The sequence below is a fragment of the Colobus angolensis genome, unplaced genomic scaffold (genome assembly GCF_000951035.1).
Source record: "Colobus angolensis palliatus isolate OR3802 unplaced genomic scaffold, Cang.pa_1.0 Scaffold91, whole genome shotgun sequence".
Lineage (NCBI taxonomy): Eukaryota > Metazoa > Chordata > Mammalia > Primates > Cercopithecidae > Colobus > Colobus angolensis.
The window spans coordinates 3,494,052-3,514,906 of NW_012123043.1; the positions used below are offsets into that span (position 1 = coordinate 3,494,052).

The 20,855-nt window shown below is 35.7% G+C and overlaps 1 protein-coding gene across 3 annotated transcripts in view; it reads left to right on the forward strand.

Annotated features, from left to right (window-relative positions):
• CAMSAP2 (calmodulin regulated spectrin-associated protein family, member 2) overlaps nucleotides 1–19,255 on the forward strand; it is a 127,870-nt gene extending 108,615 nt beyond the window's left edge. For 2 of the 3 annotated variants that reach the window (XM_011931709.1, XM_011931710.1), the window contains 11 exons: nucleotides 650–743; nucleotides 3,390–3,477; nucleotides 5,819–5,901; nucleotides 6,217–6,286; nucleotides 6,606–8,808; nucleotides 11,029–11,165; nucleotides 11,782–12,002; nucleotides 13,315–13,387; nucleotides 14,535–14,650; nucleotides 15,827–15,945; nucleotides 16,278–19,255. In XM_011931709.1, the coding sequence (XP_011787099.1) occupies nucleotides 650–743; nucleotides 3,390–3,477; nucleotides 5,819–5,901; nucleotides 6,217–6,286; nucleotides 6,606–8,808; nucleotides 11,029–11,165; nucleotides 11,782–12,002; nucleotides 13,315–13,387; nucleotides 14,535–14,650; nucleotides 15,827–15,945; nucleotides 16,278–16,583 (3,510 nt within the window). In that variant the 3' untranslated portion in view covers nucleotides 16,584–19,255. The remainder of the gene's footprint in view (nucleotides 1–649; nucleotides 744–3,389; nucleotides 3,478–5,818; nucleotides 5,902–6,216; nucleotides 6,287–6,605; nucleotides 8,809–11,028; nucleotides 11,166–11,781; nucleotides 12,003–13,314; nucleotides 13,388–14,534; nucleotides 14,651–15,826; nucleotides 15,946–16,277) is intronic. The other variant, XM_011931711.1, reaches the window with a different exon arrangement.
• The last annotated feature ends 1,600 nt before the right edge of the window (nucleotides 19,256–20,855 follow it).

Consider the following 20,855-nt stretch of genomic DNA (forward strand, 5'->3'; position numbering starts at 1 on the left):
CTCCCAAGTAGCTAGGATTACAGGCACACACCACCACACCTGGCTAATTTTTTGTATCTTTAGTAGAGACGGGGTTTCACCTTGTTGGCCAGGCTGGTCTCAGACTCTTGACTTCGTGATCCACCCATCTTGGCTTCCCAAAGTGCTGGGGTTACAGATGTGAGTCACTGTGTCTGGCCACGTAATAATATTTTTTTTAACACTACATCCAATTACTTTTTGGAGAAATTTCTAGGGATCTGAGTAGGGTTTAGTTATTTTTTGTGATAACCCCTCTTTAGAGTATCTTTAGAGGATAACCCCTCTTTAGAGTGTCAGGTGATTGAATAACTTTTTAAGTTGCTTGTATTTACTTTGGAATGAAAGTGCCTTATATATTATCTGTGTTCTACACAGTTAGAGGTATTCATGCCTGCTAGATCAATTGGGCCACCATTTTAGAATTATAGAGCAAATCATCTGCAAGAGGTTTTGAATAGTTGTTATAATTTTTACCCACAAGAGTTAATGTTCCATCCCATGTTTGATAGCCTGTAGTGAATATACTCTAGTGATGAATGGAGATTTAAACCTATATTTTAAAACAATAAAATTCTATTTATCATTAAGTTTTACCTAATGTAAGCTTTCTGTTAAATTTCCTATATAGAGTAATTATTTGGTGTTCATGGCGGAACTGTTCTGGTGGTTTGAAGTGGTGAAGCCGTCTTTTGTACAGCCTCGTGTTATTCGTCCACAAGGAGGTAATCAATCTTTTTAATTTTTGATGTTCCTATGAACAGAAAAAAATGGAATGTTGATATAACCTCATCTGGCTATGTTTTTAGAAAGCAGCCTATTAATTTTTTTTAGATTTCAGCTATTACCCTTGATAGATTCTCCTAACCTCTTAAAATGGTTAGAGGAGAAGAAAAGAAAATGGAGGGAATGACTTTGAATTTGAAGTCTTATGATGTGGAACTTTTAGCTTTAACTGTCCGTTTCTTTTCTTTGCATCTTTTATTCCTATCCCAGCTTTTATTCCCTTTTAGATTCTTAGTTTTTAACATCGTGTTACCCAGAATCCCCACAAATTATTGTTTGGCCTTAACCTGCAACTTGAATTTGCCATTAAACCATAAAAAGGTTTGTATGGATTTTTAAACCTAGTGGATTTTGTGACTATTATAGTATTATGAACTATTGATTGTATATAATAAGAATAAAACTAGTAAGAAATAAACGGGTTACTGTAAAGACCCCTAGATATAAGGAACAAAAAATCTTCCTAAATTTTCTGTAAAGCGAAATTTCGCATAGCAAAACCAATTTTCTCTTGGCTCCCATTATAAAACTAGAGGTTTATTTCTAGGCTGGGTGCAGTGGCTCATGCCTGTAATTCTAGCACTTTGGGAGGCCGAGGCGGGTGAATTACCTGAGGTCAGGAATTCGAAACCAGGTTGGCCAACATGGTGAAACCTGGTCTCTACTAAAAATACAAAAATTAGCCGGGCATATTGGTGCATGCCTGTAATCCCAGCTACTTGGGAGGCTGAGACAGTAGAATTACTTGAACCCAGGAGGCAGAGGTTACAGTGAGCAGAGAGTGCACCACTGCAGCCTGGGTGACAGAGACGAGACACCGTCTCAAAAAAAAGCCCAGAGGTTTATTTCTATAGGGGAAAAAAATGATCTTAAATTATAAGCTTAGCCCACTAAATAACTTTCTTCCAGCATAACTTATGGAAACATTTCTGTCTGCTACCAATAGCTGTCCCACCCAACACAAAATATGATTATTGTGCATCCCAACAACTTAGCAACTTTCCTTGGCTCCAAAGTTTGTTATTTTTGTAACTGCTACGGCTACCTCCACCTCCACTGAGCGTCCCAAAAATGAAAGAATAGAAAGTGATCGGGAAGGAGGAAAAACATGTAACCAAAGGGGAGGCATAGTCTAGTGAGTACAGTGAGGTTACTTCAGGCAGCCCACCGCATCTCAGGCAAAAATCTGTGAAATAAGCGATAGTTCTAGTATTGCTAAGCTTCTTGAGGCAGATTCTGAATATTGTGTCATTATATAACATTATATAACTTTTTTACATGCCTATAAAGAAATTGAGATGCTCCCCTAAAGCCATTGAATGAAGTCAGATATTCTTAGTAATTTTCATAACCAATATTTGTATAATTTTTTAAAATTATTAACAGAGTTTTCACTACATTGCTTTCTGTGATTTCACCTGTGAAACCCACTATTCAAAATACCAATAGCTGTTGCATCAGCTCTCAAAGTCAAAAAGTAAATTGAGTCTTCCTCCAGAGTTACTTACAAAAATAAAAGTATACCAGCAGGTTTAATTGTTTTCTAAAGAAATTCTGTTTTTCTCTAATTGACCAAAATACCAGCTATTTCATAAAGAAGCAGAGCTGACCATGTATGTCTGAAGTTCTATGAAAGCTTTCACAAAATTAAACACTCAAACTTATTTTTGTTTTAAATACATGTGTTTATTTTATATTAGGCTTTTTCCCCCTAATTATCCTTAATCAAATGAATTTTTTAATTTAAGAAATTTTTGGCTGGGCGTGGTGGCTCACACCCATAATCCCAGCACTTTGGGAGGCCAAAGCGGGCAGATCACAAGGTCAGGAGTTCAACACCAGCCTGGCCAATATGGTGAAACCCTGTCTCTACTGAAAATACAAAAATTAGCCCGGTGTGGTGGCGGGCGCCTGTAGTCCCAGTTACTCGGGAGGCTGAGGCAGGAGAATCACTTGAACCCAAGAGGTGGAGGTTGCAGTGAGCTGAGTTCACACCATTGCACTCTAGCCTGTGCGATAGAGTGAGACTCTGTCTAAAAAAAAAAGAAGGAATTTTTTTTTAAATTTTGAATTTAAGTCTGAATACTTCAAAAAGAGCTTAAAGAAACTTGACCCGGCCGGGCGCGGTGGCTCAAGCCTGTAATCCCAGCACTTTGGGAGGCCGAGACGGGCAGATCACGAGGTCAGGAGATCGAGACCATCCTGGCTAACACAGTGAAACCCCGTCTCTACTAAAAAATACAAAAAACTAGCTGGGCGTGGTGGCAGGCATCTGTAGTCCCAGCTACTTGGGAGGCTGAGGCAGGAGAATGGCGTAAACCCAGGAGGCGGAGCTTGCAGTGAGCTGAGATCCGGCCACTGCACTCCAGCCTGGGCGACAGAGCGAGACTCCGTCTCAAAAAAAAAAAAAAAAAAAAGAAACTTGACCCTTTGAAAATTATTTAAGAAGAAAACTTTATGCTATGATTTCTCAATACATAGAAAGGGAAATAGAGGTTAAATTTTATTATAAATTTATTTATGGTCCAGAATTTTTCATAGAAATATGCTAATTTGAGGGTCTTTTAAAAAATCTTTTATTCCAGCTGAACCTGTAAAAGATATGCCTTCAATGCCTGTCTTGAATGCTGCCAAAAGAAATGTCTTAGATAGTAGTTCTGACTTCCCTTCAAGGTAAACTCTACAATGACTTTATTTTCACCATTTCTATTCTATTTACTAATTAAATCAAATAATATTATATTAAATAAGGCTTTTAAGAATTTCAGTTGGATTTTGAACTGTTATAATTAGCTTACTCTATTAAAGCCTGTTTTAACTTAAATATAAATTGAAATATACACTGAAATGAATATTTATATGTACCACACTGAAAAGATGGGAGAATATATTCTAAGTTCCCAATAACCAACCTAAAACTAAACTTTTGATGCATAACTTGTTCATAATTGAGAACTGTCTAATAGGTAACTCTTAGGCCTCGGAGGGAAAGTTTGAAAGTCTATTAGGATTTCTACATATTTTATTATTTTAAAAATCTTTGAAGGTTTTTCCTGCTGTTTTTTTTTTTCTGGTTAGGATAGCTATTGAGAGATCACAGTGTTACCCACACAACAGGTGGGTTTGGTCTCTTGGCAGATGACAGTCCAAAGCCACAACCAAGGAGGATTTAACACGACAAGAGGATTTTATTACTTGCAGCAAGTAAGGAGGACACCGGGAATAATTCCCCAAAGCAGTGCCTCCTCAAACAAAGGTGAAAATAGGGCTTTTAGTAGGCTGGTTAGCTGAATCATTGTGTGTAGAGGTGGAGTAAAGGCAGTAAAGGCGCAGTCATCAGTCATGCTTCTGCATACTGGCGTGTATAGAAAATGCGGAATAAGCTCCTCCTTGGATGGGGTTTTTGGTGTGGTAATAGTAATACATCCCCGACTCAGGTATCTCTGCATCCACCCAGTTTGTGTAGTTTTTGTTTTGTAATGTGGGGTTGGGCTGCTTCCTGGAACTTTCTGAAACAATAAAAACCTCAAGGTGCAACGGTTACAAGCAGGTACCTTTTCACAGTGTGTACCTGAAAACCCAAGGACCCTGGGTTACAACAATAGAATATTTATTACAATATTGAATCTTTAATGCTTTAGTACATAATATTGGGAACTAAATTGAAAGCAAAGTGAAAATGTCCTATCATATTAATACCTAGGTAATCCTGACTTCTCACCCAGGTATGTGATAGGAACATTAGTTTGTTTAAAAATGTATTTCAACAGCTCCTATAAGCAGCTTTTTATTTGTATTTATTAGAACCTACAATTTATATTGACTTTGGACTCCCTAATCTATCTGATTTTTTAAGTTAAAACTAATGTCTTTTGTGGGTTTTTGGAAATTCAGACACATTAAAAATATATTTTAAAAATTATGAGTAAAACATTCAAAGTAATTTCTGTATGAATTATTGGCTTAACACAAAAATATGAAATTTAGCAGGCATGGTCGGTCAATAGTGACATTTCCTTCCTTGAAGATTTAGAAAACACTCAGTGTTCTAGGTCATCACTCTTGCTCTATTAAATCTTGAAATTCCACTTTTAAAGTGGAAAGTAAAGCTTTCCACTCAAAGATTAGATTATTCCATAATTATTCTAGGAACCTAAATGGACAGTCTCCCACATTTCTGAAAAATGTTTTTAATTCATGTCCTCTGGAAGACTCATCTCTTTTCTGTCTCTCAGACATCTCAGCGGCTCATTTTTCCTATTTTTCCCAGCAGAAATTCTTTTTATAATGCAGATGGATGTCTACGTTCTTTTCCTTGAAAAGTTATTGTGTAGCCATTATTCTAGGCTATTCTGGGTTCCTACTCATCCTCTGATTTCTGTAAGTCTCCATATGGTCCATTGTAGTTCAGAACACTGTGGAACTTTTCAGAAAGAATTGAAGTATTTTTGCCCTTCCTGGGAATAATGTAGCCACATCTACAAATGTTAGTGCACCTAAATAATGATTTTATGAGAAAGAAAAAAACAAAGGAAGAAGACAGACAAAGCAAAAGATGTTTTCAGCAGCTACTCCACACACTTGGCTGTTAGAGATATACAAACATAGGTCCATGAGCAGAGAGGATGTCAAGGTCTTTTACTAGGGTGTATTATATCTATAGTTTTTAGAGATTTAAATTTGACCAAAATATTTCAAATTGGTGAGTTTCATTTTACTTTTTTATATATCAGTTTTTATGTTTATAAAATGAAAGTAATTCATATCTCACAAGGACATTGAGATGTGTATGAAAGTACTTTTAAGTTGTTTGGCTAAAAGACATAAAATATCTATAGATATGTACTGTAATCACAGCCATTCTTTGGTTTAAACAATATATTATGTTTCCATATCTTTAAAATTTAGGATGTAGAATCAGAGGTGGTAGTGTTGTTTCTAACTTAAGACATTCTACCTAAAATTTATATTAAACAACTAAAATATAACATTTTAAATTTATTTTCCATTGCAGTGGGGAAGGAGCTACATTTACACAGTCTCATCATCATTTGCCTTCTAGGTATTCACGTCCCCAAGCTCATTCTTCAGCCTCAGGTAATATATTTGAAAAAGCCTAGGAAAATACTCTTTTAAGTAGGTTGGTTACCTGGGAAATGATTGAGAGTAAATATAAATAAACAAATATCCAGGGCTTTTATTTTTCCCCTGCAAAATGGGTATTATAACACTAAAAGCATGGTCAGTTTCACTGTGCTTACTTTTCTTGATAAAATGATCTCTAATTCTCCTTATGTACCTACTTAAGTTGTATTGCTATTAATGAATCCTCAAATACGTGAAATCTCCTAAGTTGCTATAAGTTAATTTTTTTACATAATTTCAATGGCTTTTTCTTTTTTGCATTTGAAGGAGGAATTAGAAGGTCTTCATCTATGTCTTATGTTGATGGCTTCATAGGGACATGGCCCAAAGAGAAAAGGTAAACAAAGATAATTACTTTTAGTGTATTCAGATTATTAAGAAATGCAAATTGCATCTGTGTCTTTTATTGATAACCAAATTGCTAAAACTTTTAATTAGTTCCTAAATTTGAAAAAGGCAGTATAGGCAGATGAGAGAGAGGTAAAAAGAGGCTAACTTTAAAAAGTAGCTGGATAGCCCTCCCCTTACCTTGAAGACAGTATGATTATGAGAACTGGGGAAAGAAAGGAAATATAATTTCAAATAATTCTTGTTAAATGATACTAAAAATCATTTCTAGGATTTTTAAAGGATTTTTCTCTTTAACTTTTTTTTAGATCATCAGTGCATGGCGTATCATTTGATATTTCTTTTGATAAAGAAGATAGTGTACAGAGATCCACTCCAAACCGAGGAATCACTCGTTCTATTAGTAATGAAGGACTTACTCTGAACAACAATCGTGTATCTAAACACATTAGGAAAAATTTGTCCTTCAAGCCAATAAATGGAGAAGAGGAAGAGGAGAGCATTGAAGAAGAACTTAATATAGATTCTCACAGTGACCTCAAATCTTATGTGCCCCTTAACACAAATGAACTAAATTCTAATGAGAATATTCATTACAAGCTTCCCAATGGAGCTTTACAAAATAGAATACTTCTAGATGAGTTTGGCAATCAGATTGAGACACCAAGCATTGAAGAAGCATTACAAATAATTCATGATACTGAAAAATCTCCTCATACACCTCAGCCAGACCAAATTGCTAATGGCTTCTTTCTTCATAGTCAAGAAATGAGTATCCTAAATTCAAATATCAAGTTAAATCAGTCTAGTCCTGATAATGTAACTGATACAAAAGGTGCCTTGAGTCCCATAACTGACAATACTGAAGTAGACACTGGAATTCATGTTCCTTCAGAAGATATTCCTGAAACTATGGACGAAGATTCTTCATTGAGAGATTATACTGTAAGCTTGGACTCTGACATGGATGATGCATCTAAATTTCTTCAGGATTATGATATACGAACCGGCAACACCAGAGAAGCTTTGAGTCCTTGTCCAAGTACTGTAAGTACCAAGTCTCAGCCAGGCAGCAGTGCTTCTTCTAGTTCTGGAGTTAAAATGACCAGTTTTGCTGAACAAAAGTTCAGGAAACTGAATCATACTGATGGAAAAAGTAGTGGAAGCAGTTCTCAAAAAACGACACCAGAGGGCTCTGAACTTAATATTCCTCATGTGGTTGCTTGGGCACAAATTCCAGAAGAAACAGGGCTTCCCCAGGGACGGGACACTACCCAGCTCTTGGCTTCTGAGATGGTGCACCTTAGGATGAAACTAGAAGAAAAGAGGCGTGCTATAGAAGCCCAGAAGAAGAAAATGGAAGCTGCTTTTACCAAACAAAGACAGAAAATGGGAAGGACAGCATTCCTTACTGTAGTGAAAAAGAAAGGGGATGGAATTTCTCCTCTACGAGAGGAAGCGGCGGGTGCAGAAGATGAGAAAGTATATACTGATCGAGCAAAGGAAAAGGAATCACAAAAAACTGATGGACAAAGGAGCAAGTCACTGGCAGATATAAAAGAGAGCATGGAGAGTCCTCAAGCCAAATGGCTAAAGTCTCCAACTACACCTATTGATCCTGAGAAGCAGTGGAACCTGGCAAGCCCCTCAGAAGAAACTTTAAATGAAGGAGAGATTTTAGAATATACCAAATCCATTGAAAAGTTAAATTCATCCCTGCATTTTCTACAACAAGAAATGCAACGCTTGTCACTTCAGCAGGAGATGTTAATGCAGATGAGAGAGCAACAATCTTGGGTGATTTCACCTCCACAGCCCTCTCCACAGAAACAGATTAGAGATTTTAAGCCTTCTAAGCAAGCAGGCCTGTCATCAGCCATTGCACCATTCTCCTCAGACTCCCCTCGTCCTACTCACCCATCTCCACAGTCTTCTAACAGGAAAAGCGCATCTTTTTCTGTTAAAAATCAAAGGACTCCTAGGCCAAATGAGTTAAAAATAACACCTTTGAATCGAACCTTGACACCCCCTCGGTCTGTGGATAGCCTTCCTCGGTTAAGGAGGTTTTCACCAAGTCAAGTTCCTATTCAGACTAGGTCATTTGTATGTTTTGGGGATGATGGAGAACCTCAGTTAAAGGAATCCAAACCTAAAGAAGAAGTTAAAAAGGAGGAATTGGAATCCAAAGGGACTTTGGAACAGCGTGGACATAATCCAGAAGGAAAGGAAATCAAACCTTTTGAGTCAACAGTCTCTGAAGTCCTATCACTGCCTGTCACAGAGACTGTATGTCTGACACCAAATGAGGACCAATTGAATCAACCCACAGAACCCCCTCCTAAACCCGTTTTCCCACCCACTGCTCCAAAAAATGTTAATCTGATTGAAGTTTCCCTCTCAGATTTGAAACCCCCTGAAAAGGCTGATGTACCTGTTGAAAAATATGATGGAGAAAGTGATAAAGAACAATTTGATGATGACCAGAAAGTATGCTGTGGATTCTTTTTTAAGGTGTAGTATTAATCTGCATAGTTTTGGGCATCTTCATTAGATGAGTGTGGTTGTGTTGGATTTGTTTTTTTTTTCAGTTGACATGCTTACTTCTTTCAGTAGCAGTCCCTTTTGATACAAGTCCATCCCCGTGGACTGTAGTAACATTCAAGCACACTGTGGTTTCCAGTATGGACTCAAAGCTGTAGTAAATCCTTTTATCACATGTTAAGATATATTCTTTGGTTTTGCTCCTCTACTGCTCTTTCTCACTTTAACAAAAGCCTTTTAAAAATTAAGCTGCTCAGATCTCTTCAGAGAGTGATTCCATTTTGTCTCTTAATCATGTAACACTGCCATTTTTTTAAACAGAATGCTACTCTAGACACTAATTGATATTAAAATTTACCGTCTAGAGACTCTGTTCCTTGCAGAGAAAGGGAAACAAAGGGAAAGAAAATCGTTAGTGTAACACAGGTAGTACCTCTGTTGCTTCATTTCTATTTCATTCATTTCCGTATCTTCACCAGCCCATTACTCATCTGCTGGGCTATGGTTACAACTTCTTGACTGGGCCATCTGTCTCCAGTCATGCCATTCAAACCCTTTAGCACAACATTCAGGGACTTTCACAGATTTACCTAAATCTTTTTGTCTAGCCTCTTCCCTGTAATTTTATTTTGTACTGTTCTTTAAAATTAACTTCAAGCTTCATCTAAAGCCTTTTATAATTCCTTCAGTCAAGGTCAAATGTTTCATCATTTGTCTATCTATTGTATCCTTAATATACTTACACCTGTCCTGTGTCCTGGAGTTTTCAACTGTTTCGTATGATTTGCTTTGTCTCTTAGACCATGACCTCCTAGAGGTGCTGCATCTTTTTATTTTTATTTATTTGTTTATTTTTTGAGACAGAGCTTCGCTCTTGTTGCCCAGGCTGGAGTGCAATGGCGCGATCTCGGCTTACTGCAACCTCTGCCTCCTGGGTTCAAGCAGTTCTCCTGCCACAGCCTCCTTAGTAGCTGGGATTACAGGCATGCGCCACCACCATGACCGGCTAATTTTGTATTTTTAGTAGAGACAGGGTTTCTCCATGTTGGTCAGTCTGGTCTCGAACTCCTGACCTCAGGTGATCCACCCGCCTCAGCCTCCCAAAGTGCTGGGATTACAGGCAGGAGCCACTATGCCCAGCCAAGGTACTGCATCTTTTTAATTCCCATAGTATAGTAAAGTGTCTGGCAAACTACAGTATATGTAATTTGATAGATGAAGACCTATATGAATGTTTGAACTAATTGCTTGAATGGTGTCTTCTGACTTTCTCCATTCAGAGTTAAATCTCTCTCTGGGTTTCTATACAAAGCCTATTGTTTGTGCCTCTTCCCCTTGTGATTTTTTTAGGCTCCTTGACCTGAGGTACCGCATATTTTAATATATGTAATATCTGACACTATGTTGTGAATGTATTAAGACACCAAAGAAATGTTTATTGAATTACGCATTGGCAGGGACAGTTGACAAGGAGACATTAAGACAGTGAACCACTTCTACACCAGCTTGTTACTTTGCTGAATTCTGAAGCATTTTGGAAGCCCCCTGAGAACTAGGGCTGTCCCTAAGGATTCAGGTAGAAACTAGGGCAGGCCCAGGAGGCCTACAGATAATGAACTAGCTCTCAAATTAAAAGAGCTGTAGAGGAGAAGTATAATCACGCCCATCTTTTCCTCAATGGAAAAATTTTCATTATACTTCAGAACCTATCAAGCAGCTTGGACTGTCAGTACCTCAACTTAAAATCATGCAGCAGTAGTTTCATTTATGTAATATAACATTGGGTGGCTAATTTTGGGATGTTTTTACTTGAGGTATTTTTACTGAGCTTATATTTCAAGTAAAATTCAAATGCAATTCTAAAAATTGGTGGGGGAACTCTGTAAGTTACTAAGTTAGGGTTAAAACTTTTGTGTTTTTTTGTTTTTATGGTTGTTCTTTGCAAATCTCATAAGTTTTGACAGAGTGTAATTAAATAAGTTTGCGTGTCCTCTTTTATTATGGAACTGTTACCACTGTAGTTCAGTTCTTCCTTCATAATTCCTGAACCACATCCACATTCAGAAGGGTTGTAATAGAGAGTTCAAACTTTCAGTTATAGAACTAACCACAAAATGTGACTGTAACAATTGAAAATGAGAATATTGGTACCTAAAATGTTTCATCGTTTTCAATGAAATTCGTTCTTAGGATGATCAAAAAGCAGAAAATGATATGGCAATGAAACGGGCAGCTTTGTTGGAGAAAAGATTAAGAAGGGAAAAGGAAACTCAACTCCGGAAACAACAGTTGGAAGCAGAAATGGAGCATAAGAAGGAGGAAACAAGGTAAAGGAAATTGCTGGGTCAGTGCTAGATCTGAACTTTAATGATGCATGGGCATATTTAGAAAAAGTTGGGAAGTACTCAAAGAGGTGGTCTCTCATTAATTTTTATTAACAGATTTTTTTCAGAGAAGTTTGTAGTATAGATAGAGAGCTGGATCGGTGCTACTTTTTGGTGCTTTGTAGAAATCAATTTATTTTCCCAAAGTATTGCCTAATTTTACATTTTTATCTTAAGTTTAAGGCATCATGTGGTAAAGTTCTCTAGAAACATTAATTTCAATAATTAATTTAAATGTTTAAAAAACATTAAAATAACTTTCCTGGGAGACATGTATACACACACACACACACACACACGTAGATACATACACATACGACCTAAATTATCTCAAATACCTTTTTTTTTTTATTTCTTTGACTCTTCCTTCCCTCCTTTATTTATTTATGCTTAATTCCATGTCTCAGCAGAATCATCAAGTAATCAAGTACCTTTTAAATGAACCATTTATTCCCCAAGGTGATGAAATAAAATTCTCCCTTCTCATATCAAATACATAACTCCTGTGTGGTTTGTCTTTGCTATGCAGAATAGATACTGTAACCATTTGATTTCTTAGGCGTAAAACTGAGGAGGAACGTCAGAAGAAAGAAGATGAGAGAGCACGCAGAGAATTTATTAGGCAAGAATATATGAGGCGGAAACAACTGAAACTAATGGAAGATATGGATACAGTAATTAAACCCCGTCCTCAAGTAGTAAAACAAAAAAAACAGCGACCAAAATCTATTCACAGAGATCATATTGAATCCCCCAAAACACCAATAAAGGGTCCTCCAGGTAACATAGCTTATTATGAAGAGTCTGTTCATAAAAAACACCAGCTTGGTGGGTTTGTCGTACTAACTTGGTTGTACTTTGATATGCAAAATTGGATACACACTTTGAGGTTATGCATGCTCCCTTTTGGAAAACCAAAATGAGCAAATGAAGTTTTTAATGAATTGAATGTATTATGTGTGCATGCATATATTCAGCAGAACAAATGTGAATGCTAAAAATCAAATCTAAATATTAATCTATTAGGGAACTCTGCCCTCAGATATAATCTCCTTGAACTATTAACTGCCTTTTACATACTTACAAATTTAAGAAATGTTATATGCATGAAATGTACAAGAAACATGTTGGTATAATAAAGAATGGAAGATCAAGAGTTCATAAGTCCCTCCTTCGAGATAGAAATGGTTGAAAATCCAAATTTATAATATCTGGAGTTGAGAGAACATATTTCCTTTAAAAGTCAATATGTATACTTATTATTATTATCATTATTATTATTATTAAACGGGGTCTCAGTCTCTTGCCCAGGCTAGAGTGCAATGGTGTGATCATGGCTCACTGCAGCCTCCACCTGCCTGGGTTCAGGTGATCCTCCCACCTCAGCCTCCTGGGTAGCTGGGACTACAGGTGAGTGCCACCATACCCAGCTAATTTTTTTGTATTTTTTGTAGAGATGGGGTTTCACCATGTTGTTCAGGCTGGTCTTGAACTCTTGGGCTCAAGTAATTGGCCTGCCTTGGCCTCCCAAAGTACTAGGATTATAGGTGTGAGTCACTGTGCCTGGCCATACTCTTTATTTTTAAAAAATCTTGGGCAGGGATAAATTTGTAAAAAGAAATCTTTATTAAAACCAAATGCCGTGGAAGTTTTTTAGAGAATTCTCATAGTTATACCAAACCTGAGGAAAAATAACATAATATTGACTATTTAAAGAGAATTCTGTATTCAGGCCTGTAAAACTAATTGATATAATTTTCTACCTAGAATTTAGATACTATGAAATTTTTTTTTTTCTTCTTTAGGATCACAGTATCATGTCTCATATTAACACTTTCCTTTTGGAATGCAAGTTAGTTTTATCATTGTTTCCTAAAAGTAGGTTCCTTGCTAATTTTAAATAGATTGTGTATATATGCATGCAAGCATATTATGTGTTTAAATTAAAAGTACAGAGAAAAGGAAAAGAAACTATAGAAGCTCAATTTTTATATGCTGGTGTTATCTAATGAACAGACTCTTTGCTAGTTGCTCCTTTTAAATTTCTAATTTTGTTTTTATTCAGGATCATGAATTTATCGTGTTTTTTCAGTCTCTAGCCTTTCTTTGGCATCGCTGAACACAGGTGATAACGAGAGTGTACATTCAGGCAAGAGGACGCCAAGGTAAATCCATAACATACGAATATTTTTACAGAAAAGAATATAGTACCTGCAATTACACAAACGCTAAGTAAAAATTCTTTCGTGTTTTTATTTTATATTTTGTAATGACTAAATCATAATCACAAATTTTTCTAAGTTTTGCTGACTTAGGACCATTTGAGTTTCTGTTAAAAGAAATTATGTAAAAAGGTCTGTTCATTTTTCAGTGCTTTTTGTCTTTTAGAATTTAGAATTATTGACATTGATAACATACTTTTTATAAGCTATGAAACATTAACAGTAATTGTACATCAGTAATTCCTAATATGATTATTATTAAATCACAGTCAGTAGAATGAGAGTACCACCTTCTCTAGTCTATCACCCACTAATACAAAGGAATTTTCCCCATTAGAATAATTCCAAAGTGGGTTGCCTGTGACTTAGGAAAGATCTCGTTTGTATTTTCTTTCTCTAGTATATAGATTAGAAGCTAAAAGTCAGTATTTTATTACTTTATACTATAATATCATATCAGAAGAGAACATTTCTAGTGACAATCATCATCTTAGAGTTCTTATCTTTGTATTACCATCCTTTGTATTATTTGCCTATTTTCACATTGAAAAACATTCATTCTTTCCATAGATATTTATAGAATGCTTACTGTGTTCTAGGAACTTGGATGTGTAGCCGTGAATAAGACAGTGTTATATTATTTTTTATTATTTATTTATTTATTTTTAATTAATTAGTTAATTTATTTATTTATTTTTGAGACGGAGTCTTGCTCTGTCGCCCAGGCTAGAGTGCAGTGACATGATCTCGGCTCACTGCAACCCCTGCCCCCTGGCTTCAAGTGATTCTTCTGCCTCAGCCTCCTGAGTAGCTGGGATTACAGGCGCGTACCACCACGCCTAGCTCATTTTTGTGTTTTTGTTAGAGATGGGGTTTCACCATATTGACCAGGCTGATCTCGAACTTCTGACCTTGTGATCTACCTGCCTTGGCCTCCCAAAGTGCTGGGATTACAGGCATGAGCCACCACGCCCGGCCTCATCATATTATTTTTAGGCCTTTAGGTTGATTTTGGTTGGTACTTTCACGTATACCATCTGGGCCCCATTTTTTTCTCTGAGACATAAAATATATTTTATTTTCTAATTAGATCAGAGTCTGTAGAAGGCTTCTTATCTCCAAGTCGTTGTGGCAGTCGAAATGGAGAAAAAGACTGGGAAAATGCATCAACAACTTCTTCAGTGGCTTCTGGAACGGAATATACAGGTTAGTGTCTGTACATTTTTAGAGAAATATTTGAATTTAACACACTCTTAAATGGAGGCTTACTAAAGAAAATTTTATTGGCTCACCTTTGGGCCTTAAACGCAGGTGACTAATAAACAATGAATGCAGGTGGTCACTTTCAGGTAGTTGAGTAAGTTTCTAAACAAAATTAGTGATGCCACTTATATCTCATCCCTCTAACGAATGCTGGCCATTTCTGTGTGTAGTTTGGGTCTGCAGAAGTTTTAGAAAAGTTCTACGTAGTTCCTCAGTACTGAGTAAAGGCTAGAATCTACCAAGTCCTCTCCCTAATACTGAGATTTCAGGTATCCAGAATTGTGCACCTTTAGCAAGTATTAAGAGGCTCTCAAAGATAAGAATGCATTGAATCTAGGAAGGTATTTAGCTTCACATATCCCCACCAAGTCCTCTTCTAGCTTCTAGATAGGCATGATTGGAATAAAAGCAATGAAGAGTAGAATGTGGGTTAAGGAGACTTATAAATAAATGAAGCAGAAGAGAAATCAGAAGAAATGTCAGCAGCATGTTGAGAGGTAAGATAGGAAGGCATGGGAGAACATGTATGGGGAAGAGCAGAGGGAAAAGGAGATGCCTCCATCTATCCATGGTAGAGTGGAAGTGGAAACCCTAGAAAGGCTAGAGGTTAGAACTTGCTGGAGACCCACTCTGTGGCTTTTAATACTACCTCCTACAGCCAGTCTGACAGCCTTTAAGGCCTGGGATTTGACAGTATTTCCATGTTACTCCCTCTGCTTCTCTATGTTAGTTCAGTTGAACAATCTGAAAAAGAAAGGTATTTTTTGCCTTTTGAAAAGACTTAAATTACTCATGGACCCATTAGACTCTAAGCTAACCAGTAACCTTATAGATTTAAGAAAGAAGGTTAAATAGGCAGTATGACAGTTATAGCAATATTTTATTTTTAGTACTGCTCTCACAGGGTACTCCAGAAGGCCATAGGAACATCCTCCATATCTCTGGGTGGATAAAACAATGTTTTGGTTGGATTGCAGCCAGTAAGAGGCCTTTAAGCACAGAATTTGGTCTTCTATTACAATATTTCAGCAGTGTAGGAACAATTACATCATTTTAAAATAGTAGTATTTCTGACTTAGGAATGTTATTTTTATTATTGTTGTTAAATCCCTACCATAGGACCAAAGCTCTACAAAGAACCCAGTGCAAAATCCAATAAGCACATAATACAGAATGCTTTAGCTCATTGCTGTTTGGCTGGAAAAGTAAATGAAGGTCAGAAGAAAAAAATACTGGAGGTAAGCATGTTTGCATGAAAATTAAATTTGGCAAACTGTAGAAGTCTTTTATCTATTCAAGAGAATGTACTCTCATGGGCCTAGAATTTCAACAGCATGTAAAAAGATCTATAGCTAGATGTTTTCATTATCAGATTTAGTTTACTTTCACATTGGGTTCTGGAAGCCTGCAGATTTGATTAAAGACTAGCAGCAATAGGCTTTAAAACTTGTCATTGTAATAATGTTATAAAATGTGACTAAGAAATGTAACATAATTATATAAACTTTATTCAGCAAAATAAAGGGTTTTTATTGGTGGTGTTATGTTGTTTTTGTTTTTTATTTTAAAGGAAATGGAGAAATCAGATGCCAACAACTTCTTAATCTTGTTCCGGGATTCAGGATGCCAGTTCAGATCTTTGTATACTTATTGCCCAGAAACCGAAGAAATCAATAAACTGACTGGGATAGGCCCTAAATCTATCACTAAAAAAATGATTGAAGGACTTTACAAATATAATTCTGACAGGAAACAGTTTAGCCACATACCCGCTAAAACTTTATCTGCCAGTGTCGATGCAATTACCATTCATAGCCATTTATGGCAGACCAAAAGACCAGTAACACCCAAAAAACTGTTACCCACTAAGGCATAGAAGTTGGGAAATGCTTGCTTCAGAACATTCATGGTAAATTTGCACTTCATGTTTCCTGCCTATAGAAAATCTTTCTAATTGCCAACAAGACTTTTATTAATTAAAACTAGACGTTAAGCTCTGTTGTCATGAACAACTGGAATGTAAACCACAGTGTTTTGGAGTGTAGAAGATTCTCACTTAGGTGATAAGTCCAAGTGATGAAGGAAATGTTTTAATTCACAAATGGAGATTTGTATGTGTTATCAGGTTCACCTGCTTGATATTAGATACATTAAAGCACTGAATTTTCATGGATATTAGTCGGATTTGTTATTGAAATATGGTTAAGATTACAAATTATGTGTTTTATTTGTTGCTTTTTTTTTTTAACCTTTTAATGTATATTTTTGTCTTCAGATGGTTTATTTTGCTATTTTTCTCTCCTGGGGGTTTATTCTAAGATACCTTTGTATTTTGTTTCATGTGGAGATCATGAAAGTAGGAAATATACCTTCAGAAGTAACTCGCACCTTTCTTGTGATGTTAAGAGAAACACTAGTGTTTAGTTTTACAGTAACCCTCATATTTTAGTGGTGTTACCGCATTTGCAAAAATTATTCTGCTAAGTATTTACAACTCTATTTATTATTCACTCAAGTATTAACATTCTCTATTAAATAAGAGGAGGTGTTGTAAAGAGCTGCTAGTAGGTTCGCTTTAAACCACATGAGCTTAACCAAGAATATGTTATAAGAAGTTGCTGATTAAATCAGTGCTGTTTTTACACCACTTCTGGCCAACTCAGAATAATTTAGATTGTTCTTTTAACAAAAAAGGCTTTCTATCTCTTTTAAAGTAAGTCACTTTATAAGTTGGCAGAAGTGAATGACACTTTGAGAGTAGTCTTTCAATCTGAAGATGTAAGACTTCCTGAAACAAGTTCTCAAGAAGTCTTTACATTATATTTATAACTCATATAAAATTATATTTAGAATTTTTAAACATGTACAAAGGGCTACATTTTAATTTTAAAATAGCTTCACATTATTTTACTTATATTGGGTTTTTCTTCGTTTTAATCCTTTTCAAGTGGAATGGCTTAGATTAAGTATACACTTGAAATCTCCTCTACATGATCTTTGTTCTTTAACAGTGTATACCAGAGGGTTAGTTGGGGAAAAACTTCATTCTCAGGAAAAGACTTGAATGATTATGTGACCCTGTTATGTTTCAGTGTTGTGACAACTGTGTAAACTAGGGGGGGAAGACAGTATTGTATCATAAATGAGATGCGTAGTTTGTTTTCTTTCATGGGAAGTAGAGAGAAAAATATATACATTTCTCTAATTGAGTTGTTTAGAGAAAGAACTAATGTCTCATATGATGTATTTACTTATTTTAAAAAAAAAAGAGTAGGAATGAGATGTCCCTGAGCTGTACTTTTCTATTATTATAAGGCCTTTAGGCATCAGTGCATCTGGGTTACAACATTTTCTCAAATGCTGTCAATATTTTACTGTAATTTATGTTCTTATATTTATGTATATTTGTTAAAACTGTAAAAAAATTTCACAGATTTTTTTCCAATACCTGTGCAAGATACATGTGTAGCTCAAAACTATTTGTGATCTACTGTTTGCATGTAAGAGACCAGGATATGTAACTCTTATATTTTAAGTGTATACATATTGTGTATATAACATATGGATATTAAAAATGGGGAATTGCACATTTTACCTTTTAGACAATAATTTCTATCACAGTTAGAAGGAAATGATTGTCAAATACACATTTAGATTAAAACTACTTTAAAAAATTATAAATGAATCTAATCAAAACGTGAATAGTAGTCAAAAGGATAATTTAATAAGCATTTTACATTACTAAATTTGTTCATTTCAATATTAACTAAATTTCCCTCATCAAAGCAATCTTTTTGATATTACTTAGCTATTATATAAAGAAAACTGGATGCAAGACAATGGAGAAACTATTTAAAACTAAACAGGACCACCCTTTATTCTTAAATTTGTGTGTGTCCAACAGTTGAACTGAATGTCTATAAGGTCTAAAGGTAGAATGTGAATATTGCCACAGAGTTCATTGCTCTCAGTATAAGATTTTACTTTATTAATGCAGGAGGAATATGGATATATTTCTTTAAGTCTGCAGATTTTTTTATTATGGTGCAGCTTTTTTTTTTTTTTTTTGAATTATGTTTTTAAAATTATACAGTTGAAAAATATGCCATTTCATAAAGTCTGGGGATTTTCGTCAACCTTACTGAAACACACTGGTGCTTTCATCATCAGAGGTCAAATTATTATGATAACTATTCCATTAAGTTTGCCAAACATTTGTTGTGATTACCAGTGCAGCCTGTCAATTTCTGCTATTTGACACAGCTTTGGAAAGCCTTTAGTTCTTCTTAGTTTTTCCATTTTGTATTAGAATGACTGTTACAGTTTTATTTGGCTGTTTAAAGCCAAATTCAGCTATTTAATTATGGTTTCATGGACACTGTTGAGCAATGTACAGTGTATGGTGTGCTTACCTGTCCACTCTAGAGCATTGCTTACAGGTTTTTTGTTTTTTAAGATGCTGTGCTGTAAAATACTGTCATATTTGCTATTTCCTCGTACAGTGTAGTTTTTCCCCTTTCATTTGAATAAAAGCATGGCACCAAATGACTCCTTTTCTGTCTCTTGAATAAAATGTAGTTTTTAGTAAAATTATTTGAACTTGAGAGAACTCATTATATAGTTTTTCTATCCCCTAACCTATGTTTAAATTTAATAACTTGAATATTCATAACAGGCAACTTGAAATAATTAGACTTTTAAAAATACTAACTTAAGGCAATGTTAAAAAGTCTGTAACTTTCTATGCTTAGCTCAGACGGTCTACATAGTATGATTTATAAATGTGCTTATCTTACATTAATCTTACTCATACTAATTCACTATCTTTTGGTGAATTGTACCAGAATTAGTGCTGTATGTCTTTGAAACTGAATGGCCAGTGAATTCACTGATCTAGAGTAGCCATGAGAAGCTAGTTGTTGACCATTATTTTATAAGTTTCACTTTGATTTTGCTGATTCTACTTACTCAAAAAAAAGAAAAAAGTGTTTTTTAAGAAAAAAAGATCTGATAACAAAACTATAAAATAATCTTCATGCATAATTATACACCTGAAGAAATATGTGGTTAGTAGACATAAATGTGCTTCTCTACCTTGGGACCTTTTGATAGGTTCTGTATCTTCAGGACACAGCTATACTTCCACAATATTTACTAGAACTTTAATTTTCAGAAATAAAAATATTTAACCCTAAGACCCAGGCAACATTAGAAAAATGTACACAATGCCAGGTACGGTGGCTCATGCCTGTAATCCCAGCACTTTGGGAGGCCAAGGCGGGTAGATCACTTGAGGTCAGGAGTTTTGAGACCAGCCTGGCCAACATGGCGAAATCCTGTCTCTACCAAAAAAATATATATATATTAGCCAGGCATGGTGGCGGATGCCTGTAATCCTAGCTACTTGGGAAGCTGAAGCAGAATTGCTTGAACCCAGGAGACGGAGGTTGCTGTGAGCCAAGATCGCACCTGTGCACTCTAGCCTGGATGACAGAGCAAGACTCTGTCTCGAAAAAAAAAAAAAGTGTACACAAACCCTAGAGCCCCCCCTACACAATAAGAATGTGTTGCCTTATGACTGAAATTGATACTTCTTAACTAGGGCAGAGGAAAATATTCTATATTGAATAGAAACAAACACCTTTATTTCATGATCTGTCTATACAGAAAGATGATAATAAAATTCAGCAAAGGAAATGTAGTTGTAATGTTATGACCTAGGAATTGGCTATTGGAAAAACACATCTGTAAAATGAGTTGAAATTCTGTCGTCCCTCAGAAGTATATAGATGCTTAAGAAACATATCTTAAAAGAAACAAATGAGATATTAATGATTTTTCCTAATTTGATGGGGGTGGGGGAAGTACACAGAAGGTATGTCAGAGTTGCTCTTCAAATAAGGAGATCAAGAATCTAGTTTCAGTCACCTCCTTTTTGCCCCTGTGGGCATATAGGTCTAGCAACTCATGGCCATATGCTTAGACAACAAAGATTAGTTTTGTACATGTGTTTAAATCACTGTGGTGATTTGTGTCACAACAACAGCTAAAAGCAGATAACTTCATAACCGAAGTTATCTCCACCTACAGTGGCTTATTTATGTCAGGAAAATGGGGGCAATTGTTACTTTCCATTGAAGAGGTGAAA